General features: G+C 42.5%; 2 protein-coding genes and 1 long non-coding RNA gene across 5 annotated transcripts; 1 reads left to right on the top strand and 2 right to left on the bottom strand.

Moving 5' to 3' along the window:
* Positions 1 to 977: 977 nt before the first annotated feature.
* LOC145432244 (uncharacterized) lies at positions 978 to 2,835 on the bottom strand. Its single transcript, XR_013912525.1, has 2 exons — positions 2,599 to 2,835; positions 978 to 2,023 (listed from the first exon to the last, which is right to left on the bottom strand). It is a non-coding gene; the product is annotated as an uncharacterized LOC145432244 (long non-coding RNA).
* A 715-nt stretch (positions 2,836 to 3,550) lies between these two features.
* Positions 3,551 to 7,787, top strand: LOC113034394 (phospholipase A and acyltransferase 3-like). Its single transcript, XM_080308943.1, has 5 exons — positions 3,551 to 3,657; positions 4,669 to 4,721; positions 4,859 to 4,967; positions 5,137 to 5,384; positions 6,614 to 7,787. Exons 1-5 carry the CDS (start codon positions 3,621 to 3,623, stop codon positions 6,791 to 6,793), a joined length of 627 nt encoding a protein of 208 aa, XP_080165069.1. The 5' UTR covers positions 3,551 to 3,620; the 3' UTR covers positions 6,794 to 7,787.
* A 5,030-nt stretch (positions 7,788 to 12,817) lies between these two features.
* On the bottom strand, positions 12,818 to 24,046 carry LOC113034392 (GTPase IMAP family member 8-like). Of its 3 annotated transcripts, none has more exons than XM_026188914.2 (4): positions 23,903 to 24,046; positions 22,283 to 22,380; positions 16,227 to 16,280; positions 12,818 to 15,540 (listed from the first exon to the last, which is right to left on the bottom strand). In XM_026188914.2, the coding sequence occupies exons 2-4, from the start codon at positions 22,299 to 22,301 to the stop codon at positions 13,700 to 13,702; spliced, it is 1,914 nt and encodes a 637-aa protein (XP_026044699.2). In that variant the 5' UTR covers positions 22,302 to 22,380; positions 23,903 to 24,046; the 3' UTR covers positions 12,818 to 13,699. The 3 variants fall into 3 exon arrangements, with proteins under 3 accessions (XP_026044699.2, XP_026044700.2, XP_080165061.1); XM_026188915.2 differs by having other exon boundaries at positions 23,801 to 23,935; XM_080308935.1 differs by lacking the exon at positions 23,903 to 24,046 and adding an exon at positions 22,914 to 23,775.
* Between the last annotated feature and the right edge of the window lie 1,641 nt (positions 24,047 to 25,687).

The following is a 25,687-nucleotide window of genomic DNA, read 5'->3' as shown; positions in this document are numbered from 1 at the left end:
CAGGTTGTAGCTGAAAGCTCCAAATCTTTAATGGTGGTCCCTTGAGCATTAACGGTGGCCTGTAGGGTGGTTATAGCAGCTTTAAACTCAGCCTTCACAGATAATATTTCTGACCGCAGTGTATGGGTAACTGTATCAATCTTGCATTCAAGCTTGTCGCAGATGTCCCGTTTCAGAACCTCCAATGCTCTGGTAAATGTGACTTCACCGAGCGGTGCGCCCGCACCCTGCTCATAGCTGCTCTCCGTGATAGCCGCGTCACGTTGAGATTCGCAACCCAGCTCGGGGCTCTGTGAACCCCCCGCGCCGGCCTGACCCCGTTTTCGACGTTGCTCCCTCTTATCTGCCATTATGCAAAAAAAGAATAAAGGGCAAATGGTGGGACTTTTAGTGAGAGAACTTGATTGTCCGGACGCAGCCGCTACGGTCAACACAACCAACCAGGAAGGAAACTCCTGCGGCCTTTCCCAGAAGTTGTCAGAAGTAGGTTTCCCGACCTCAGAGAGTGAAAAAGTGAAAATAAATAAACAAGCGGGCGCCCAGCGGCAAAAAGGGTTATTTAGAGCCCACAGGGCTGATATAGAAAGTGCGGATGCGTCTTAAAGCAATATTCTTGTCACTGCTTTGCGGAAACACGTCTTCACACCATAGTGTCTAACAGCGCCCCTGAGCTGCGTGTTTTTAAGACACGTTTCATAACCACAGAGGAAACAGACACAGTTCACGCTGGGTCACACAAAACTGAAAGTAACCCGAGACAGTAAAGACATGCAGGTCTTCTCGGTTTATACACTGTATATAACCAAACTAAGGATATTTCTCTAAAGTTGAGTTGAGTTTTATTTAAATAATTTATTCTGGTTTATTTTAACCCGTCAGCTTTGATCTTTACCTTCATTGGTGTTTAAAGTAAAAAGCACTGTAAAGATGTCATTTCTTATCTTATGTCACTGTTTTTTTTTTTGTTTGTTTGTTTGTTTTGGGTTTTTTTGCCTGTCCCATTTGGTTCTTTAGCCATCAGAATTGTTGTCTGAAGACCAACAAGGATACCCAATGGATTTACTTTGCCAAATGGATCATCGTGGCATTGCCGTATTGGTCCATTTGGTCGATCTTTGTTTTTATTATTTATTATATTTTATTTTCAGATGTTACAGATGGGACAGACATGAGTGAGGGATAGGAAAGGGAGAGAGAAAGAGGAAGGAAAGGAAAAACAGAAGGGGAGAGGGACAGTGAGAGAGGGGGGAGAAAAAAAATAAAGATCTCCTGGATCACCTGTTGAGAGAAGAATAGAAAACAAGCAAAAAAACAAAAAAAACAACAACAAAGCAACATACTAAACACAACACCATCGCATTAATCTAGCTAAGTGTAAACAGCAGTAAATACTAAATATTCAATGTTGTTGTGCAGCACGCAGGACAGATGTGCTTCGAAGTAGCAGCCAAGAAAGGTGTAATTTGGGTCTACGAGCAGTGAACACCCGTGTGCATACCTGTGTGGATCAGCGTGCTTGTATTCCAAAGGTTTCTCCATGTAACGATCTGCTAGGGAGTGTGGGGGGGCCACAGCCCCATCCTCCAGGGTATGAAGCAGGTATGGAGGAGATCAAAACTCCAGACATCCAGAGGCCCCCAGAACACAAGAGACCAAGGAAGACCAACAGAGGGGCAGCCGCGCCACTGTTCCAGTAAGAGCTGAGGAGAGTCCCAGATGAGGGTTCACTCAGCAGCCGCGGAGCAGAAGCCAGGGGGAGTTGCAGTGACGCGCCCGTGAGCTCCGCCGGCAGCCAGCTGTGCCTGAGTGACCGAGCCCCAGGCCGAGAGGCCGGGGGCACCCCACCTCCGAAGTGGCCCGAGCGAGCCCCAGGCTCCAGGCCCCGACAAGCGGCCGCCAAGGAGTGAGCCGGTGTGTACCTGGACGCCCACCCCCAGACACAAAGAACCACCAACGCACCGACACCTGAGGGAGTCCGCCACTGGCAGGGGAAGTGGTGGTGGGTGGAGATAGGCCTCCAAACCTCCAAACCTCCAAATCCAAGCCATAAACTGTTCAGACTGCTTCCATCAGGAAGGAGGTTCTGCAGCATCCGGTCCCGTACCAGCAGACTGAGAGACAGCTTCTTCCACCAGGCCATCGGACTGCTGAACACTTCATAGACACCTCAGCTTCACTACTGGAACTTCAACATTATGCACTACATACTGTACAGTAATGCCACTGTTTTGCACATGTCTCAACTCTGTATATTTTTATATATTTATTATTGTTTACTCTATTTAATTTGTAAAATATGTGTACACACACACACACACACACACACACACACACACACACACACACACACACACACACACACACAGGAAAATATTTAGTATACACATCCAGAAATGCATATACTATTATATATTGTACATATATTTATTAGTTTCAGATGTAGCCATTCTTGTATTTTGCTTGTTTACATTATTGTATTTGCACAACTCTGTTGCTTGTGAACCTCGCACACAAGAATTTCACTCACATGTGCTGTACCAATGTACCTGCACATGTGATGTGACAATAAAAGTGATTTGATTTGATTTGATTTGAAACCTTGGAGGGCCTGAGGTGTCCCCAGAGAGGTGGCGTCTGATACCCAACCTGACATATAGACACAGACATACAGGCACACACAGACACAAACATCCATTCCCACCCTCATGCTCTCATATGCACTCACTCCACACTCAACCAACGTGGAGACAGACATAAAGAGACGCTGTACACACGATCACACTCCCCAAGCGTACTCTACAAACCGGGTCTAGGTACCCTTGCCCCTGGAGGGGGGGACTGCACCCAGACCCAGGTGGTGTTACCCTTTTCCCTGCGGTGGGGAGAGGCAGACCGCCCCGACTCCGTAGCAGCAGGGAGGCCCCACACTCCAGACCGCAGTCGGACGGCCAACTCCTCCTAGCCCTCCCGCTCCAGCAGGCCGCAGAGAATGGGGGTGAGAGAAGACTCCAAACCTCCCTCCACCCGCTCATTGTAGTGTTGATGGATGTGTGTTCTAAGGTGCAATTAAAACCCAGGAGGGCATGGAGCTACCTGCCAGAGAGCAGCAGGTAAGCGCATAGTCCCTCCTGCTAGCCCTCAATGTCTACGTGCATTTAAAATTGAGAGGTGGGCAACGATGCCAGGGGTGGGGTGTACACCCTGATGGTAACTTGGACTCCGTGTAGCGTGCCCACCCCCAAGATCCTATATGTATGTGTAATGAGAGTGTGAGTAATGTGAATGTCTAAGTTGTGGGATAAAATTGAGGCAGAGGCAGCCGGAAGGGGACAGAGGGGGGGGGGGTTGCCTCCTCTGCACCCTGGTGTCTTATGTCACTGTTCACGTCACATAATTTACTGACTCACCTAATTTAACATTGCAGAGGTTTCTTATATAAGTCTGAGGATATTCACAGTTTAACCTTTCCTGAAATGTAAATTCAGCTTCATTGGTCATAAAATCCTGCTGTAAACAGAGTCATTAATAAAGTTTGTGTTTGTGTAACTGAATTTTAATTCTTCCAGAAAGCCCAGCAGCTCCTCTCATCTGTAGTTCACGTTGCTAAAGTTCAGTTGGTGATGGGAAGCACAGCATCAACATCAACATCAGCATCTCGTGAGTCCTTCACACTTTAACCCTGAAACTCTGCTGGGTGCAGAGGGGAGGAGCTCTGACCCATGACTGATTCTTATTGGTCAGTCTGATTACAAACAGAGTCAAACTGTCCAGTCAAATGGCAGATTGCTAAAACATGAAGCAGATTTTCAAAATAAGAGATGCCAATGTCTTCTTCATCTATGAGGGTGTAATTATGTTTTTAATAAAGGATGTTAAATATTTATAACAGCCATGAAAGGCTGATTTTAGCTTTCTGTCTAAAAAGTGAAGCAACTGTAGAAATATCGTGACACATCACGTTGTGTTAAGACTTACAGTTGCATTAAAGTGTAGGAGAAAAAGGCCTCAGCTCCTTTGATGTTGACTTCAATAAACACATTTGTGACGGGTTTATGAGGTTTTTGTAAATTATAATAATTTTGGAGGATTGTAATGGATAAAAAACCAGGTAGCTGTTGTTTGACTACAAGCCATCACCCAAAAGTCAGGTTCACAGTCAGATCCATGTTCTTCATACCTGGTTATGAAACACACAGATCATACAGTAAAATCACTCCAGGCTTCAAAACAAGAGCCAACGAGTGACATCAGTGGCTACATCCATCTTTTATACTGCATGTAAAGTGCACCACAAATTCAAAATGTTTAATTTTGAGTTAAAATATTCTGCTAACACTGATCTTTGATGTCCACATATCAGTGATAAAGCTAAATACCAGAAACACCTGTTTGATTCAGTTTTAACTGAAGCTCTGAAGAAAGATGCCACATGTAACAAGACTGTTTCATTATCATCATCATTTTTAAGGATGCTCGATTAACCTTCAGCCAAGTCAGTGCTGACATATTATGTCTCAGTGATTTCACCCACATGTGAGGGCAGTAACCCCAAACATCATCACTGACTGTAAATACTCAGAGAAGATTGATCGTGTTAACACTGTGTGTGTTATTAGGTTGATACTGTCTGTGGATGGATTTGGTTTATAAAATGATCTTTTCCTGCAGGTTCTGAACATCAAAGCAGCTCGAGGTCTGTGGACGAAGTACCCACTGACATGGTAAGAAAACCGTTTGCTTCTGGTGTCTGTGGCTGTGCTTTGATTGATTGATTTGTTTAATTGGAAGTCTCTCATCAATGTGCTGCAGTTACTGAGCACAGTCAGCTTCAAACATTTTCTCTGTCTGTAAATCACAGAATGGTCGGAGGCCACAGCGCGGGGACTTGATAGAGATCTTCCGTGGCAGCTATCAGCACTGGGCTGTGTATGTTGGTGATGGCTCTGTGGTTCACTTGGTCGTGCCCAGTAAGTCCCGCACACACCTGTCACAACACCTCCCACAGCTTAACTCCTCCCAGTCTGGAAGCAGAAGCTTAAATGACATCACACATGAAACTGATTCATAGCTCACTCTAAAAGATGAAATCATGAAGCCTTTACTTCTGATCCCAGTTTATCCTTCATGTGTTTGCAGGTTTCAACAGCATCACTGTCATAACTCAGAGGGGGGTTGTGAGGGAGGAGAATCTGAGGGCTGTGGTGGGAAATGACCAGTGGCAAATCAACAACAGCCTGGACTCCACCCATAATCCCCGCCCAGCTGACGTCATTGTTACAGAGGCCAGGAGCTGGGTGGGCAGAGAGATAACGTACCACAGCATCAGGAGTAACTGTGAGCACTTTGCCACAGAGCGACGATATGGTGTGTCTGCGTCGCAGCAGGTGGGTGGAACCATGTAGACAGAAAATACAGAATCTGTTTGCAAAGAACAAGATCTGTGCTGCTGGAAGCTCATTTCCTGTTTGACCCTTTATTTGAATTCTACTGATGAATCCCATTTCAGCAGGTTTTGACTGGATTCAGATTAACAGAGAATGATTTGCAGAAACATAATGTAAAAACATCATCTATCTCCTACTGACTAAACTTTAGCTTTAAAAATTATTCAGCACTGTGAATGTAAACAGGAGATCTTCATGTGGATGTTGTGTCTCCTGCCCTTTCACTCCCCTCGTGGTGGCAGATGGCCCCGCCCCTCCCTCAGCCTGGTTCTGTTGGAGGTTTCTTCCTGTTAAAGAGGAGTTTTTAAATGAACAGGTCACATTTAAAGTGTTTTGAAAATTGGATCAAAAACTCATTATAAAAACCTCATTTAATCAGATATGCATGTAAAAAAAAGCTCAAGCTTTTCCAGCACATTACCAAAAAAAGAATGCATGTTTCACATCACCTCAGTAAGAACAAGTCGGATCATCCAAGGTTGAGTTAAACACCTTTGTTCCCTTTTTGCAAAAACAGAGAAAAATGCATCACACAAAGGAAAAGGGTGCCTTATATGCATTTAGTGTATAAAGCACATTTCACTTAAAAATTAAGATGTACAAACGTGAACAAAACAACATGTTAGAGTTCCCCATCTCCTGTTGAAAAACCCCACAAAACAAGAAAACTGCACCAAACACCACCAAATAAAACACATTAAGGCCAAGTTAATACGTCTGCTCATCAGATATTGATGCTTCTTTCCTATGTGACAGATGTTTGTTTGGTTTTTTTAAGTTAAGATCTTAAAGGTCAGATTTTTAAATACATTGCCATCTGTATTATTGCTGAAGGCCTAGATTGTCCCCTTTAAAGTGTTTGTGCTGATGAGACAGGCGTGAAGAACGGCACTGACTGGACGAGAGAGCACAAACTCTGCTATTGTCATTTTCCATCAAACACTCATTAAAACATCAGCCTGCAGGCATGTTAGTGCACTCATCCTCGACTGTCCGGGGAGGGGCGGGGTCACACGTTGAAGCAGATATGCTGAGGTGCACGGCAGCCCAGGCGGAGGAATTTTGCTTTTACACTCATTTTATTTCTCTATCTGATAAGAAACTAGGTCTGAATGGAGTTTTGAATCATGGCAGTCTTCTGTTCATCCTGTGATGTTTTCTCCCTGCAGGTGCCTCAAGGAGTGGAAAACTTTGCCAGAGTGTGGGATACAGTTACTGATACAGTTACTGATACAGTTACTGATACAGTTACTGATACAGTTAATAATGCTGTTACTAATGCTGCTACAGTTATTCATGCTGTTACTAATCCTGCTACAGTTACTGCAGGCCTGAGACGATTTTGGTAGGCCTAAAGCAAACTTTGTGTGAGACACTAAAACATTCCTGTCATTACCATAAAATCACACAGTTCTGATCACTGAATCCACACGCCTACGTTAGTGTCCACAAAGAGATGGACAGAAGAATCATCAGGAAACCTCTGACTTTATTTTAAAATACAGTAAGTGGAAGATAAATGTGGTTCCTCTGTAACGGCTGCAAAGGCAGAGCTACGATTAGATTACTCCACAGTGCTTTTAATCATGATGTGCTTCCTTACATCACTTCATCCACTGGCCCACAGTATATAAATACTGCATCTTCACAGAGTTTATTGTAATTCTTACATTTTATGACAAACAAATAATAAAAAAAATTTTCCCCAAAAGTTGATTCTGTTCATCTGGACATTTTTTGAAGGAAAAAAACTTCGTCACTCATCTTCAGTCTCAGCTGACTGCAGGTCAGGTCTTATAACCAGGACATTTGCATAATGACTGAAACTATACAAAACAGTTTCATGGTGAGATGCATTGACTGCGCTGTCATTGTGTCATCGAGCAAAAATTAAAGGGAAACTTTCAAACTTTCTTTGATTCATGCAGAATATGGACAAAACTCATTTTGAGGTCTATTTCAAACAAGTGATATTAGGCACAGACTCTAAAACGTCTTTTCCTCATGTGTTTATACTCATACTGACACGCTTTCAGTCAGAATTGACAGAATAGTGTCATCAACCAGTTCATTCAATCGTTTTAATTAGCAGTAATCAGCCCCACAGAGAGCAGCTGTATGAGCTGATGACATGTGAAACGGGTCAATCAGCTGTTTGCTTAATTTGAATTTCTCTGAAGTCTTTGAAAAAACACAAGATTCATCAGAAATATAATGATGTCAGATAATTCATCTGAATATAAAACTTATAAAAAGAAAAATCTGCAGCTGACAGATTTTGTAAAAGTACTACTTTAGTAACACTACAACAACAAATTGTTTTCATTCAGGTTTCTGAAAATCAGGAGAAACTTTCAGGGGAAAGAAGACAAAACTGTTTCTCTCCACAAATTTTGACTTTTGTTGCAGGATCTTTAAAACAAAATGAAAAACAGTTCTGATACTTTCCTGCAAAACAACAAAGCACATCAGTTCCACTTTCACTGGTTCCGTCATTTTTGTAATGATGTAATAATGATAACCGTCTCTTCTACAACAAGTGAGAAATGTATTCCTTTGGTTCTCTTTATTAAACCTGAATTATTCAGATTTTTATAAAGTGTTTCAATGAAGTAAAACGAGGGCCGTCTGCATGACTGCGGCAGATTCAGCTCAGTTCACTTACTCAAAAAGACCTAATACACGTGTTCATGTTCAATTTAAAGGGTTGAAGACGACTTTCATCAGAAACTTTGAATTGTTCGGACGTCTTGGTTAAAGCAGGATCCTCAGTCTCAAATCTGTCACAGCTCACATGTTCTCCATTGTTCTCCTTTACAATCTGACACGAGTGCTTTAACTTCTCTGCGTGATCAAGTTTCATCTTGCACGAGTATCTGTCTCTGCACAGTCTGACCACAGCTTCTAAGGGTGGACGCTTGGTGTAGTCCTCAGATGAGCCCTCCTCTTTGGGATTTGATATCACAATGACTTAATGGACAAGAATTTCACTTGAGTCAAAACTTGTTTCACAGGTTTTTCTGAAGCTGATGTATTTTTGTGCACAGCAGTGAGAAATGTACTTTGCAAACGTGCGCATCATTCAGCCGATGATGTTTCACAGGCTTCATTTTTCCAGGTAATAACAAAGAAAAAACGGCTCTTATCTCAGTTTGATGTGTACTGTAACCAACTATTTAAAATGACCTACACTGTGCTTTGTGTCTCATTTCTTCTAAAATACTCTTAATACCCGATTACTTGATGAAAACCTACAGTGTGACTTGTTTCTTCAGGCCTGTAACAATTTAAATTCTTACTCCTTCATTCTGATGGAAGTGCTGGTGGGTAATTTTAGGTCATTAAAATTACAGGTGATGTGACATGTTGTGTTATAATGTTATATGAAAAATAAACTGCTATAATCCGACCTGACTCTGCTTTGTCTTTTCCAGTAGAGCCTCAGATTGGTTTTTGAAGGCCTGAACATCTGTGTGATGTGTGCCCACTGAGAGAGGAGTAATAAAGACTCACCAGCTGCTGCACTGGCCATAATATCACTGCTGAAATCATCAGACACATTCAGCTGGAAGGAAGAAAAAAGAGACTTTTGTGAACTACAGAAGAACGAGCAGGTGTCTGTTATAATTATTTTACCTTTATAGTTTGAACTTTAAAGAGCAACAATCTAGACCTGACCTGATATGACCTTCACACTGTGGTGGGCTCAGGTGGGAGGAAGAAACTTCAGCCAGAGATCAGAGACTGTGTTTGAAATTCAGATGTTGCTTAAACGCTGCATCCTGTGAATGCAGCAACTGACCACCTCAGACAAGTGAGGAAGCAGCACAACATAACAGCAGTAACTTTATAACACTGGAACTTTTTATGACCAACACATTAAATGCTCATGAAGCTGGACTCAAACACACTTTGCTGTCCTCTGCTGCTCTGCTTTGTTGTGACCACAGAATCTGTAACAGAGGAATCGCCGTTACGTCATCAGTCTGAAATAAAACTATGAAAAATTTCAACTTAAATATTTGGTGACATTTTCCAGCTGAAACCAGTCTGAATGAAAATCCACTGACTGTCTTTGCTTAATAAATAAATCAATAAATACAGAATCAGCTGATGAGCTGCTTCTAATTCCTCCTCAAATGATCTGAATTTCATCCGTAATAAAACTCAGTGTGTAGTTCTTTAAAGCTGACGCTCAGTTTTTGTTTGAAGTGAACAGAAAACTGGATCCAGCTTCGTCTGTGAAGTGTCACCAAAATAATTACGAAACACAGACACTCACCTCATGTCAGTTTTATCTGTGATGCATGCGATCAATCACTACTTCTCCTGATCAGTCTGCCGATCGATCATGGACGCACTGTTTCTAACGGTTTGTTGGATCTGACTCGTGAGCTGAACTTGTTGCTGTGAGAGAAGTGTGGAATGAAAGAGGAGGTGTGCAGAGTGCTGCGCAAGTCTATATTTCACGTTTTCCCCTGAAAGCTCTTCGGGAGTCACCTTAATGGTTCAAAATACGTTTTTATTCCTGTCAAAATGTTTTCATTGGCATTTTTCATAGATTCAAACATGTTCTGTGTTTTTGTGACAAGCTGCTCGTAACAAAGTGTTGAAACATCACAGACGAGTTTAATCTTGTCTGTGATGTGGAGACAAAACACTGGTTCGTCTCTTCAGTTAGGAGCCGTTTTTGTACTTCAGTGATTCCAAGGTCAGTGTTGACTTACAAACAGGTCACTCTTTCGAGGATGCCAATGTTCACATTTTGGACAGATGGTTTGAGCAGAGGGCGGGGCTTATGACACTAACTGTCTGCCATCTATAACCCAGTTTTGAGATCCCTTCCCAGACGCCTTAACGCCCACTGACATCTCTTGTCAGTCAATCTCAATAAGTCACATGACAGGATGAGGCAAGGTCTCTCAATGGTTTCCCCCGAAACCTCTGCTGATAGTGACTCACGCCCGTTTTTACACCTTGGCCCTCTTAGGGCCTAAAATCTCCATGTATTGATCTTAGAACTGAAGAAGCTTCTCAGGTCAGAGGTGAAACTACAGCTATTACAACAGTTGGAGAAGAGTGCAGGAGCTGAATTGGCCTGCCTGGAGTCCAGATGTTTCACCTATAGAGAACATTTGGTGCATCATTAAATGAAAAACATGCTAAAGACATGTTAAACTCTTCAGCAGCTTGATACCTATATCAGGCATGAATGGGCCCAAATCCCAACAACAAAACTCCAGATATCTCCAAAGGTTGACAGTACAGCGTAAACTAATGTTGTGTTTATAAGACTGGGGAAACCTGCAGTCAGCTGAGACTGAAGAAGTCACTTGGATGATGACGAAACGTTTCTCCCACAAAAGGCTACGTCCAGATGAACAGAATCAACCTTTGGAGATTTATTTTCCTGGATGATTGAGGATGCATCAAGACAAATCTCCAGATACTTGTAACCTCGATACCCAGATGTCTTCAAACTGTTTTGAAAAAAAAAGGAGGAGCTACACCGTGACAAACATGCCCGTTTACCAACTATTCAGAGACTTGTAGCAAGCATCACATTTGATATGAGCTCATTTTGGGCGTGAAATTGTAAAATTTCTCAGTTTAAACATTTGTCATGTTATTTATGTTCTGATGTTATTTGAAAGTCTTTTATTTTTCATTTTGTTAAAATAAAAACATCTCAACTTTTCTGTTATTCAGGTTGTAGGTGTAGCCACAGCAGATCATCTGTCTCCATGTCACCCCAGTATCTGTCACACCAACTCTACTGCATGTCTTTCTTTACTACATTCAACAACATCATCCAAAATGTTCCTCTTTTCCTCCTGCCTGTCAGCTCCAGATCCATCATTCTTTGTCCAATATATCCACTGTACCTTCTCTGAACGTGTACAATCTCAGCCAAGGCTCTTAACTTTATCTCCAAATCACCCAGCCTGAGCCGTCCCTCTGATGTCCATCTCTTTTACTCGCACATGGCAAACACAGCTGTGAGATAGAGGCACACTACAGTTTCTAATGAGTTCAACGGTACGTGGACCTTCCAGCAACAATAGCCAACTGCAACCACAAGATGGCAGTAATGTAAAGCATGGGTCCAAACAGCTGAGTGGCTTCTTGGTTTCTGAGATGAAAGAACAGAAACTGCTTTACTTTAATACTTTTTAACCCTTGTATGGTGTTTGGGTCTGTGAGACCCGTTTTCAGTTTTTTTCTAAAGAAAAATTAAACAATTAATTATTTTTTCAACCTGAAATTCATTGGCTTTGGCTTATTTTCTGTGAAGAACATAAATCCAAACTCATTTTCAATGACCTCATACTGTACCTCCCCCCACACATTTACATTACACACAAGGTGTTCGGGTCCACTGGACCCAGGTCTAATAAAAGTGTTGAAAGTGTAGGTCCTGTGTTCCCACACTCTGTCTTCCTCCTTTCTGGTGCTGCTGATAGTGTTTTCTTCCCCTCCTGCTCGCGCACAAAGTTGCAGCATTGTTGAAAATTCAACTATCAGCACCATCTGCTCTGACATTCCCGCACATTTTACCCTCTTTCTTGAGGAATCCAAATTTTATGTTCTCATACCCTGTCCGACCTGCAAATTAGGGGCATAATACTATAAATAAGACTTTGCCAGTGTGGTTCTTTATCACAACTGATCAAAATGGCAAAAGATTATCTGCTGCGAGGGCCATCCAATTGATTTTGGAAGAGAGAGGAGCTTCGGATGATGATGTTGACAAAGAGGTTTCAGAATATTTCACATTTCTGAAAATTCAGTCTGACAGTGACTTTGAAGAAGAGGATGAGGTTGAGCACCATTTAGTAACAAAACGAAGACGAGTACCCCATCTGCTGCCAGCTCCAGGACCAGAACAAGCCCACCAGACAGCAAGTGAAGAAATATGGATGTCAATAACTGGTGAAATTGAATGGCCTTCTTGCCCAAGAAATGAGCCACCCTGCAGAGCTGCTACTGTGATAAGCCAGGGCCAACACGGCTGACAGTTACTCATGTGCAGGACATCAAGTCTTCATTTGAGCTTTTTCAGGTCCAAAGGGGAATCGACAGAATCCTGTGGGATGCAGAAACCGGCACGAACCTTTCCGTGCATCAATGTCTCTGGAAAACTTCCACAAAATTTCCAGGATTATCCGTTTTGATAACCGAGACGACAGACCAGCTCGACGGCAGAGAGTCAAGCTAGCTGCCATCAGGACAGTGTGGGATAAGTGGGTGCACCACCTCCCCTGTTTTACAACCCTGGGCCTAATGTCACCATTGATGAGCACCTGATCCCATTTAGTTGTGAAACATATTGTTTCACGTGTAAATGTGTTGTGTCTTTCCACTCACTCCACTTGATTATAACTGATTTATTTTTTTTATTATAACATTTTATTTAAAAACAAAAAAACAAAACAAAAAAACGAGCACATTAATTCATAAATGTGATCTAACAAAGGTAAAGGGAAAAAATTAACTGTTTGCTGTTCATATGGCTTGTGATTGGGATGAAGTAAACATCTGTTGAGTAATTTAACATAAAATTGTTTGATAGTGTTAGTTTGGAAAGCCAAAACTCTAGCAGGCAAAAACAATGCAACAGCGCCATCTAGTGATTGCTCAGGTTAACAGCACAGTAAAGCGATCACATTCAAAAAGTCCTCCAACCTACACAATGACACAAACTCACTGGCCACTTCTTTAGGTACACCTGTTCCACTTCTCATCAATGCAAGTTTCTCATCAGCCAATCACATGGCAGCTCATGGCATTTATGCAACTGAACATAAGATGACTCTGCTGTTATTGTCAGACACGAGTTTGACCACAGTGAAACAGGGACAGTCTACTCAGATACACCTCCTGAAACCTCTCATTACTGCTGTATATTAATAACTGTTCACATTTACTGTGCGCTATTTTAGGAGTAACCTGTGTAACTAAGCAGTCATACGTACAGTAAGACACCCACATGAACCCTGGCAGGTGTCCTGCTGATGACACTGAACACAAACCAAGACTTTTGTTAGTTCTGCACATTCCTGTAAAAAGTGAGACGTTCACTTTTTGTAATTACAGCTTGATGTTTGTTGTTTCATTGAGTGGCAGCAGGATGTGACTTTTTTTAGTATAGTTCATGATTCCATTTGAAGTGTAAATGAGTAATTTCACTCTTATTTAAAGTAGCTTGAACAAACTCCATCAGGGTAGTTTACATCTTAGCAAACGCTCCAAGCTCACAGACCCTTCTCTGCCTTTGCGCTCTCTGTAGTGTTTGTGGTAAAGATATAATATAATAAAAACATTATTAATGACAATAAGGCAGCAATTAATGAATATGTCCACTTCCTCCTCTTCCACTGATACTCTTCCTGCAGCTTTCTGTGGTTTGCTTTCACCTCCTCCAGGTTCTGTTTTTGCTCCTGATGAAATCGCTCCCAGATCTCCTTTCTTTCTTTTTCCCAGGCCTCTCGCTCTTTCTTCATCTCTCTCCTGTGCTGCTCCAGCTTCCTCTCAGCTGCTTCCTTTTGTTCTCTTTCTGACTGAACTCTCACTTCTTCTTGTTTTTTCTGTCTCCTCGTCTCCTCCTCTCGTTCTCTCTTTCTCTCTTTGCGCTCCTTGTTGATGGATTCGTCTTTATCCTTCAGCTGCTTTGCTCTCAGTTTTCTCTCCTCTTCAATCTGTCCATTCTGCTCACTGATTTTCATGCGCAGACCTTTCAACTCTTTCTCTTTTTTCTTGAGGTCCTCGTCTCTCCTCTTCATCTCTTCATCCTTCTCTTTCAAAACTCTCTCCACGTCTATCTGTGGGACTTCCTTTGTGTCGTCACTCATCTCACTGATTTTACGTTCTCTCGCTCTGCTCTGTTTTCCATCAGCACCTCCCACCTCACTCCTCTGTTCAGCTGGAAGCTTCCTCACCATCTCAGTCAGACCCTTGATGACTGTGTCCTTGGAGAAGCACCCGAACTCTTTAACTGTCATCTTTTCCACAGTATCTAACAGCTGTGGGATCTGCTGTTTGTCTTTGATGTTGAGAACAACTGATCTTCCTCCAAATCTCTCACAGAGCTCCTGGATGTCCTTGTTTTCCTTTACAAAGTTACCAACAGCTGGATCTGTAGGATCTGAGTCCACAGTGAACAGAATCACGGTGAAGTCATTGACCCGAGAGCTGAATGTGTCCTGGATGGTCTCTAACTCTCCCTTGTCTTCATCAGTGAGGGAATCTACAGGTAGGACCAGGATGAAGGCATGGACACCCTCAGGATCACAGAGGGCGATACACCTGAGTGATTCCTCCATCACTGCCTCCTGAGATTTTCCATACAAGGCAGGCAGCTCCACCAGGGAAACCCAACGTCCACACACCTCTTCCTGATGTTTAACACACTCTGATGAGTTGGAGACTGAATGAAGCTCAGTCTGACCTAAAATGGCCTTGGCTGCTGACGTCTTCCCTGCTCCTCTCCTCCCACACAGAACCAGGTTTAAAACACACTTTGGTCTCATGAATAATCCGCCATCCTCATCCTCAAATACATCACAGCTCAGACGATCTTCATTTATCTCCTTTGCTGTTTGAACCAAACGTGTTAACAGCTCTGAACGTTCAAAGCTCTTCTGCCACAGGTATCTGTATCTGCACATTCTGATCATTTCTTTTAGCGGTGGATGAGTCACACAGTTTTCAAATGAACTCTCTTCTCTGGATGTTGACATGAAAATTAGTGAATGGTCAAATGATCGATCACTGAAGAGTTGAAGGACTCTGCAGAGCCTCTGTTTTTGCTCCTCAGTGAAGTCTTCAGGCTGTAGAACCAGCAGGAACACATGAGGTCCAGGATCAGAGAGCCTCACACACGTTTCTACATGTTCCTTCAATTTGTCTTCAGAGATGTTTGGAAGCAGCAGATCTGGAGTGTTGATGAGAACTAGGTTCTTCTCCTTCAGTAGTCTACTTGTCTCACAGCAGTCCGGCTCCTCGGTGCTGAACTCAGTCTCTCCCAGTATGAAGTTCCCCACGTCTCTCCTCAAAGACCAGCTGTTCCCCAGCAGAACAACCCTCAGCTCAGACACTGAAAAGATAAAAACTAAATTAGATCTACACATCAGGCATTCACAGAAATTAAATTGTTGACATGCAGTGAGGAAAACAGAGGTTTTTATGCTTTCTCCTGTGAGGATGGGGACACTTAACTTCAGTCTACATCTAAACTAATGCATGGCCTGAGTCAGGTGTTCCTCCTTTCCTTTCGTAATGCTATGATTCCTGTTTAATGAAGCTGATGTTTCATGAGGTGTTTCTCTGAGTGGGTTGTGTGCTAGTGCAGAGGCTAAAGACAAAGTGAATTTTCTACAGAATGTGTCAGGCATTATCGATGTCATGAGTTCCAGTTACATGGTAACTCTAAAATTTATGAAACTACGTAGAGTCCACTGATTATGTTGGAACGTGACAGGAAAAAGCTGCAACAATGCAGCAACAGATTCAGAAAAAGGTTCAAATGGAAAAAGCTGGATCACAAAGACTAAAGGCTAAAGCTACACTGACACCTGATTGTGGGGGTCAGCCAGGCAGATACAGGACTGTGTGAGGAACATGATTTGGACAGATGAAGATCAGATGATGGAGAAAGTTTGGAAAATTCTACGGATCTAACAGAGCAGGGGGCACGGATAGAAAGAAGTCAATGTGAGAGTCTGAACTTTGCATCCTGAATGGTAAAATAACCGTAAACACCATAACTGCAGCTTAACTCACTGGACGGTTTTATGGTGGGATTGCTGCTGCTGTGTCTGAGGGGTTGAAGGTTTCCTGTAATAAAACAAAACAATGATGATGTCACACACACAGACACACTGGATCATAAATAACTACCATCGTCACATGAGACCTCTTTCTAGTGAAGCTTTTCTTTGTGTCAGTATTTGATCCTGTGTTTGATGCCTTGACTCATATGTGGTGGCTTTTTTTCTTTCTCAGTATTAGATGTTAGCAGTGCTCTGTAAATCGCTTACATCGGTCTCAAACATTTAGGCTTTCTCCAGCTAAAAAAAACATTCTAATTATCAAGGCAATATGAATGAACACATTTAAACTTTCCCAACTTGTTACTGTATCAGGGTCCCTCGGTTGTTGATCCAGAGTTTTGAGTTTTTGTGGAATCATAGTTCTTGTGGATTTGACAATGTTATTTTTGTCCATCCATCTTCTTCCGCTTTATCCGGGGCTGGGTTGCGGGGGCAGCAGCCTAAGCAGAGAAGCCCAGACCTCCCTCTCCCCAGCCACCTCCTCCAGCTTATCTGGGGGAACACCAAGGCGTTCCCAGGCCAGCCGAGAGATATAATCTCTCATCTGCAGATGATGTGGCTACCCCTAGCAATTCTGTCCATAAGAATTATGAACAGAATCGGTGACAAAGGGCAGCCCTGGCGGAGTCCATCACCCACCGAAAATGAGTCTGACTTATTGCTGGCTATGTGGACCAAGCTCTTGCAATGGTTGTATAAGGATCGAGTGGCCCGTAGAAATGGGCCAGACACCCCATACTCCCGAAAAACCTCACACAGGACACTCCGAGGGACACGGTCAAATGCCTTCTCCGGATCCACAAAACACATTTAGACTGGTTAGGAAAACTCCCATGCACCCTCGAGTATTCTCGAGAGGGTAAAGAGCTAATCCAGTGTTCCACCATCAGGACAAAAACTGCATTGTTCCTCCTGTATCCAAGGTTCAACTAACAGACAAATTCTCCTTTAAAGCACCCTGGCATAGACTTTAAGAATACTTTATTGGTCCCTAGGTTCCCGGGGATGCTGAGGAGTATGATTCCCCCTATAGTTGGAACACACCATCTGTTCCCCTTCTAAAAGATGGGAACCACAACCCTCACAATAAATGTATAGTGAGGGTCCGCCAGTTCTGTCCAGCATCTTCCCCCGCCACCTGATCCGACTCACCACCAGGTGGTGATCAGTTGACAGCTCAGCCCCTCTCTTTACCCGAGTGTACAGAATATATGGTCACAGGTCTGGTGATACAATTACAAAATCGTTCATCGACCTGTGACCTAGGGTATCCTGGTGCCACGTGCTTATTGACACCCTTATGTTCGTACATGGTGTTAAATATGGACAAAATGTGATTTGCACAGAATTCCAACAACAAAAAACACTCGGGTTCAGATCCGGGAGGCCATTCCTCCCAATCAGGGCCCTCCAGGTTTCACTGTTGTTGCCCATGTGAGCGTTAAAGTCTCCCAGTAAGACAACAGAGTCCCCACATGGAGCACCCTCAAGCACTCTGCCCAAGCAACTCTGAAGCGTCGCATAAGCGCAGACGACAGTCCGGACACATTCCCTGACCCGAAGGCGCAGGGAACAAACCCTCTCATCCACTGGGAACAACCCCAATGCACAGGCAGCAAGCTGAGGGGATACTAGAATACCCACCACAGCCCGCCGCCTCTCACCAGGGCCAACTCCAGACTGAGACAAAGTCCAACCCCTCTCCAGGAGACTGGTTCCAGAGTCCAAGCCGTGTGTTGAGGTGAGCCCGACTATATTTAGACGATACCTCTCAACCTCACGCACTAACTCAGGCTCCTTTCCCACCAGGGAGGTGACATTCCATGTCCCAATTGCTAGTCATGGTAGCCGGGATCGGTCTGCCAGTTCCTCCACTCCTGGCTTCTGCCTGACACACATTGCACCCAACCACTATGGCGCCCCCTGCAGGTGTTGAGCCTACAGGAGAATGGGCCCAAGTCCCTTTTTCAGGCTGTGCCCGGCCGAGCCCCTGGACTAAGGTCCGGCTACCAGATGCGGGCCCTCGGGCATTTTATTTTCCTAAAATGGTTAATTTCTTAAAATGGTAAATCATGCTTCCCTGTGTTCTTGACTTTGACTATTGAAATGTGCTCATCAAAATCGGAAAGAAGGATCCTTTTTACTGTGCGTTGGTTTATCGCCCTCCTGGCCCAAACAGCTCGTTTTTAGCCGAGTTTAGTGATTTTCTGTCCTCTACTATGAGGTTGTCTAAATTGCTTCTTGTGGGAGATTTTAATATACATGTTGATGATGAGTCTGACCTCTTTGCTAGGGGTTTTACCAGCATCATGGACTCTTTTCATTTTATCCAACATGTATCTGGCCCCACACATAACAAAGGCCATACACTGGACCTTGTTTTTTCTTTGGGTCTGAATATTGATTATATTTGTTCTAAGGACATTTTTATTTCTGACCATTATTGTGTCTTTTTTAATATGTCTTTCTATGAGCCTATGTCTCCTGTTCATCAGACAGTTATTTCCCGCACTTTAGACTCCTCCACAGCACAGAAGTTCTCTGATGTTTTTAATTTAACATTATCCCCACAAAACGATGTTGATTTTTCTATAGATCTATTCAATTATCATTGTCTTTCGATCTTAGATGAAATCTGTCCGATTAAAATGAGACCTGTGCCTGTTTCCAAGTCTGTACCCTGGTTAAATGACAACATTCGTCTTATAAAATGTAATTGTCGTAAAGCTGAGCGGTTATGGAGGAAAACCCACTTAAATGTTCATCTCCTTTATTTAAAGGATCTTTTAGCCTCCTTTAACAATGCTATTAGAGTTGCGAGGGCTGCTTACTTTTCTCAGTTGGTTGCAAAGAGCAGAGGTAATCCTAAAGTTTTATTTGATACTATTACTAATATTATTACTCCTGCTCCACCTGCTGCTATTATTTCTTCTGTTGAAGATTGTGAAACTTTTCTTGCTTTCTTTTTAGAAAAAATTAGCAACATAAGGAAAAACCTGTCTTTTTCAGCGTCTGCGCTGTCAGTTCCCACGCCAGCTCGGCCTGTTGTTTTAGAAGGTTTTTCACCCGTTTCACTACCAGAGCTGGGAAAAATAGTTAGTGCAACAAAATTATCCTCTTGCTCTCTTGATTTTTTACCTGCATCATTATTCAAAAATGTCTTTTACTCTACTGGTCCCTGTATTCTTACTATAATTAATACCTCCTTGGCCTCGGGCATAGTCCCTGCCTATTTTAAAACTGCTGTTATACATCCCTTGTTAAAAAAGCCTATGCTGGACCCATCTCTCACTAGCAATTATAGACCGATCTCAAAAATTCCGTTAATTGCTAAGATTCTAGAGAAGATCGTGGCTAAGCAGCTTACAGCAGTTTTAGATAAATATAGTATTTTCGACAAATTTCAATCTGGCTTTCGTAAAGTTCATTCCACTGAAACAGCACTTCTTAGAGTTTCTAATGACATTTTGTTACAAAGCGATGCAGGTAAATGTTCTGTTCTCTTAATGTTGGATCTTACGTCGGCCTTTGATACTGTTGACCACTATATTTTACTTAACAGGCTGAAACACTGGGTCGGTGTCTCTGGGACTGCATTGAAATGGTTCTCCTCGTATCTCTCTGAACGATATTCTTCTGTGGCAGTTTCTAAGTATAGATCATCTTCTGCGTCCCTGTCTTTTGGTGTACCACAAGGCTCTGTGCTAGGGCCATTACTGTTTCTAGTTTATTTACTCCCTCTCCAGCACATTTTGAGCCCTTTTGAGGATATTTGTTACCATTGTTATGCAGACGATATCCAACTCTATATATCTTTTAAACCGGAAGAGGCTTCTAAGCTGCGGCTTTTAAATGTGTGCTTGGAAACCATTAAAGGCTGGATGGCTGAAAACTTCCTCCAACTAAATGAAAATAAAACCGAAGTCCTCTTATGTGCCCCAGATAGACATATACCCAGTATAATAAATGCTCTTGGTCCTCTTTCAGCGTTTGTAAAACCATCTGTCAGGAACTTAGGGATTATCCTTGATCCTGCTCTTACGTTAGATAGTCTTGTTAAATCTCTTGTTCGGTCTTGCTTTTATCATTTAAGAAATATTTCTAAATTGAGCTCTATAATATCCTATACCGAACTGGAGATTGTTATTCATGCTTTTATCTCTTCACGACTGGACTATTGCAATTCCCTGTTTACTTGTCTAAACAAAGGTTCTTTGGAGCGTCTGCAGATCGTTCAGAATGCTGCAGCAAGACTTTTGACGAAAGCTTCTAAATATTCACATATAACACCGTTGCTTATGCAGTTACATTGGCTTCCTGTCGAATTTAGAGTCCATTTTAAGATTTTGGTTTTAACTTTTAAGGCTCTTCAACAACAAGCACCACCATATATTATTGAACTTTTACAGCCCTATGCCCCTAGTAGGTCTCTGAGGTCGAGTAGTCAGGGCCTACTTGTCATTCAGTATACGAGACTGAAAACTAGGGGTGATAGAGCTTTTGCTACTGTGGCTGCCAGACTGTGGAATTCCCTTCCTCAGGACTTACGATCCGCTGATTCATTGATTACTTTTAAAAAACAGCTAAAAACACATCTTTTTAAAACTGCTTTTTGCTAACTTTATTTGTATTTTGTCTTTTTAATCTGTTATATCTTGTAAAGCACTTTGTGATCTAGAAATGTGCTATATAAATAAAATTTTACTTACTTACTTACTTATTATTATTATAGCATGCTCCTTTAATATTGGTGTTCTATGGCCTAGTATTGGGGTCTTTAATCTTTAGTTACTGATGACCTTGGTTTGATAGACTTCTTAGTGTTTCCTTTCTGTGCCCTCCGTCTTCATGGTTTTCCTTCTGTCAAGTTCATATGCTGAGTCCTTGCTTCAATATTTATTTCCTGTTTTATTTTGGTAATTCCTGCTTCATGTGTTTAGTGTCCAGTTTTATTTCCCTCAGTCTTGTTCTCCTTTGAGTTTTAGTTGTGCTCACTTGGCTTGTCCAACCTCCCTAATTACTCTTAGTGTGTTTATAGCCCTTATCTCTCCTTAACCCTTGGCCACATCAAACTGTTTGCCTGCTGCCATGATCTTAGTCCCTTGTGTTCCATGAATTTTTTACACCTTTAATGAAAGGTTGTTTTAAGCTTCAAGTCTGCCTGTCAGTCTGCACTGGGGTCATAGTTCTTCCCAACTACAACACTTGTGACTGTTGTTAACTTTATTAAGATCCAGAGTTCTGGGAACTTAGATTTTCGTGTTCACTTAACTACAATATTGACATTGACAATAAAATTGTTGCCCCAGAGGCACGCTTTCAAAAATAAAGCGTTTATTTCAGACTTTTCAATTTAATTCAATTTAAATAGCACCAAATCACAACAACAGTCACCTCAAGACGCTCTATAGTGTAAGGTAAAGATCCTATAATAATACAAACTGGAGACCTTTCATGTGTTAGGCAATCATTCTAACCCTACACTATGGAAAGAAAAATTTAACTTTGTTTTTACAAAGCAAGTATCAAAGGAATGCTGGATAAATAAAAAGAAGAGGACACAGCTCAAGGTTAGCTGATGCACTGTTCATTTCTATACTGTAGGTTTAGCATGCACACCTTACAAAAGGTCCCAGTTTTAACAAGGAGGCAACACAATCCCAACCTTGTGCAGTGCACAAGCTAGTACGCTGCCCCTGTTGCTCCAAAGTCTGGTTACACAGGTAGGTTTCATCTGATGCAAAAATCGATGCCAAATCAAATATGCAGTTCCTTCATTTTGAAATACACGCCACTGAAGCTGAGAGCTGGAGAAAGCCAGATGTATTTATTATAGAGTAAAAGAACACTTTCCTACTGAGAAACAAGGCCTACACATGTGATTAGAGGTAACGAACACAACATCAGACACTGATGCGGTGAATATACGCACAGTGAGAAACATTACATCATCCAGGCTGACTCTGGATGGGTCTGCATCACTCACTCACTCACTCACTCACTCACCTGTTTCTGCAGTTGCCATTTTGCCGCTCTGCTGGAAACAGACGAGATGAGCAGATATTTATTACCTCATCTGGAGACAAACTGTCGGGTTTAAGAACCTGAGGAGAGAAAAGTTCAAAATGTTAATTTGTTAATGCGTCGAACTCACAAACACAACACCTCATGTTGTATCTTCAGAAAGCAGTCGAGCTGCAGGTGACTTCCACCTCTGTATCATATGGAGTGAAAACTTGAAGTAATTTATTCACAAGGTATAAAGTCTATTTACATCTGAGCTGTAAAAGTGAATCTGAACACCAGGTTGTAGAAATCACAGCAGATGGTGCTTCAAATATAGATGCTGCTGCACACAAGCAGCCTTCACACAAACACAGCATCATTGTTAAGGACAGACCCTGAAGCACCAGTTTATAACTGTTGTTCTGTGAGAGTAGTGTGAGCTTATTGTTGTGTAATTATGCATATCGCTTCATGATGTGTTTTAAAGCAGGTTGTTTTCACTTGTACTTTTAGATCATGTAAAGGTGGCCAAGTGTGCATACAGGTTATAATTATACAGGACTGCTTCTCACAGTACTCTTTTATATGAACATTTATTTTTTTATTTTTTCTCTGAAACTTTATTTCTAACCTGTGTGTGAGCCCTGCCTGATGTGATTCCTGTGGGGAGGCATCGGACAACCCCACGATCTGCCAAGCCAAACAGGTGGAGCGACCCTGTGGTGACCCCACTGAGCCAAAAGCAGCTGTTTACAGTCAGAGCTTCATCAGTCTGTTTATTTTATTCAGTAGTCACATTTGAAAAATATATTAACAGACAAAAGTAAAACAGAACTTAGTTATATAGAAAAAATAAATAATAAATTGATTATCGCAGGTAAAAATGGACAATAATGTTTAAGTATACATGTTAATAAAGTTCAAGAAAAAAAAAAGCCTTGGCTCCTCCTACTCTAATACCTAAAATGGTGTCGGAGGCCTAGTTAACAGAGATATTTATCTCAGTTTAATCCTTGAGTCGCATCATTTCAGAGAGATTATACAGAGAGAGCAGATTAAGGTCCATGAATCATATCAGGACCACCAAACACGGTCCAAGCTGGTTCTACAGCCTCTGATCCAAAGAGCACAGCCCACAGAACAGGCCTGTATCAGGACACAGTGACAGACTTTACTTTTCCTGATTCCTGATCAAACCTTTCACAACAGCACTGCACTCCTCAGCTTTAACTTTAACCAGGTTTAAACGACAAAGAGCGAGCAGAGAAGTGAAAGCAAGTGTTCTTGTGTTATGGCGCTCCATTTCCGCGTCTTCCATTTCCGGGTCTTCCCATCGCACCTCGGCTGCGTTACTGTCACAGAGATATGATGTAATCATGAGGTGAGCAGTTTTTCTGTACTTTATCCCGTTTTTTAATTAAGTCACCGGTTCAATCTTACTTTCACACAGATTTACAGACAAAAATACGACATGAACTATATCGTTTACTTCCGGTCCAAATGTTCCGCGTTTATTACCTGAACCGAAAATTCACCTCGAGGTCACAGAAAGTTTCTCACAGTTAAAGTCTGACGGCGGGTCTGAGCCTGCTTCTCTGTGCTGTCTGTGATAAATGTTACCTGGATGAAGCCGCTGTCACGCAGGTTCAGAGCTGCAGGATTGAAGTTTCTACGGTTCAGGTTCATGTGACGTCAGAGGACACGCCCACCCGCAGGAGAAAAAAGAGAAGTGCGTCACTGCGCGCTCAGATGTGCGCTTACTCTGTCCGTGTAAAAACTCTCCATCAGATGATTTCTCTCTGATGGAGAACAGATGTTCAGGAAATCTGTCACACGTGTTCATACTTCAGCATTTACTGAACAGAAAGCGTTTTTTTTTTAGGTGACACACCTGATGTGTCCTCTGTCTGAGCTCCTTCCATCTCCTCAAGCACAACAGCCACCAACAAGAGGAAGAGGGAGGAAGACGTGCGGAGGTGTGAGCAGCACAGCAGGCTGCAGGAAAAGAGGATGGAGGAAAAGATGTAGCAGGATGCAGCGGCTCTCAGATTTAAATCATCTGTGACACTTCCAGGTGTTGATGATGAGCAAAACAAAAAAGACACGAGTGAAAGTTTACAAAAGAAATGCAGTGAAGTGAGGAGAACCGTGAGCTTAAAGAAACCGTTAGATCAGGAACATTTGATGAATCTGCATTTGAAAAGGATGAAGATGAAGTCGAGGCAGTGATAGGAGTGCCCACATCATTACAAGTAGTTTTAACATGTTTGGTGTCTTTTCTGCAAACTGGAACAAACCTGATTCCTTTAAAAAACAGCTTGTGAGACTGAAATGAATCTTCTTCATCCCTGATTGTTTTTTGTTTAAGATCTCAGCTCCAGGAGCACCACTGAAGACTTGTGTCAGTGCCCATCATAGATGTGTCTGTATTATTGACTGCTTTGAAATGTTCACTGAAAGGACCTGAAAGCAAGAACACAAACATACTTGAAACACAAACATTGCTATACAATGAAACACGAAACTGGCAGGAAGATCCGACAAACACGTGACTGAACAAAGTGGATTTTTGGACTCTCTCAGCACAGGAGGTGTAACGTTAACAGAATCATTTAGGTTGCATAATCCTGAACTGAGGATCCCAGCTTCCTCCAAAGAGAAGACATAACTGTGGAGCTGAGGCCCACAAAAGGACCTGTATCACTCAGAGTACATGTTGGGAGCTACTGGAGAAGAAAGGAATACAAGTGAAGATGTGTGAAGCAGAGCACCCTAAAGGTCTTACACCTCTTGATAAATTTAATTGGAAAAATTTACAAGATGACTTTGAGAATGGTCTCCTGTGAGAGCTGCTGTGATGCAAAAAGACAGGAGGCTGAGCTGGAGGTGGCAGAGGACGGGAGGATTTTTACTGGGAATGATCAGGATGGACAGGATTAGAGAGGACTGCATCACAGGGACAGCTCAGGTTCAGCAGTTTGGAGACAAAGCTGCACTTGTGCAGAGGAGGGATAGAGGATAGACTGGGAAAGGATGTGAAGGCAGAGCTGCCAGGAGGAAAAGAGGAAGACCTCAGAGAAGATTCATGGATGTAGTGAAGAAGAACAGAGTGTTGGTGTGACAGAGGAGGAGAGAGAGGAGGATGACCTGCTGTGGCGAGCTTTAAAGGGAAAGAAAAAGAAGAAGGTCGTACATACAGCATATCAACAGCTGTTTACTTGGCTGAAAAGTGTAAATATAAAAATACTGGCAGCAGCCTCCTTGTAGATACACCAATCGCATCAATTTCAAAGACCTACATTTTGCCTTGTTCTCCACTTCTCACAGTGTGACCCACACATCTCACTGCTTCATACCTGCCCAAAGACTGCAGGTGGTCTTTTCCCTTTATGTGGTCGGCCTGGC

The sequence above is a fragment of the Astatotilapia calliptera genome, chromosome 12 (genome assembly GCF_964374335.1).
Source record: "Astatotilapia calliptera chromosome 12, fAstCal68.1, whole genome shotgun sequence".
Classification (NCBI taxonomy): Eukaryota; Metazoa; Chordata; class Actinopteri; order Cichliformes; family Cichlidae; genus Astatotilapia; species Astatotilapia calliptera.
This window is presented reverse-complemented; position numbering and strand designations above follow the sequence as displayed.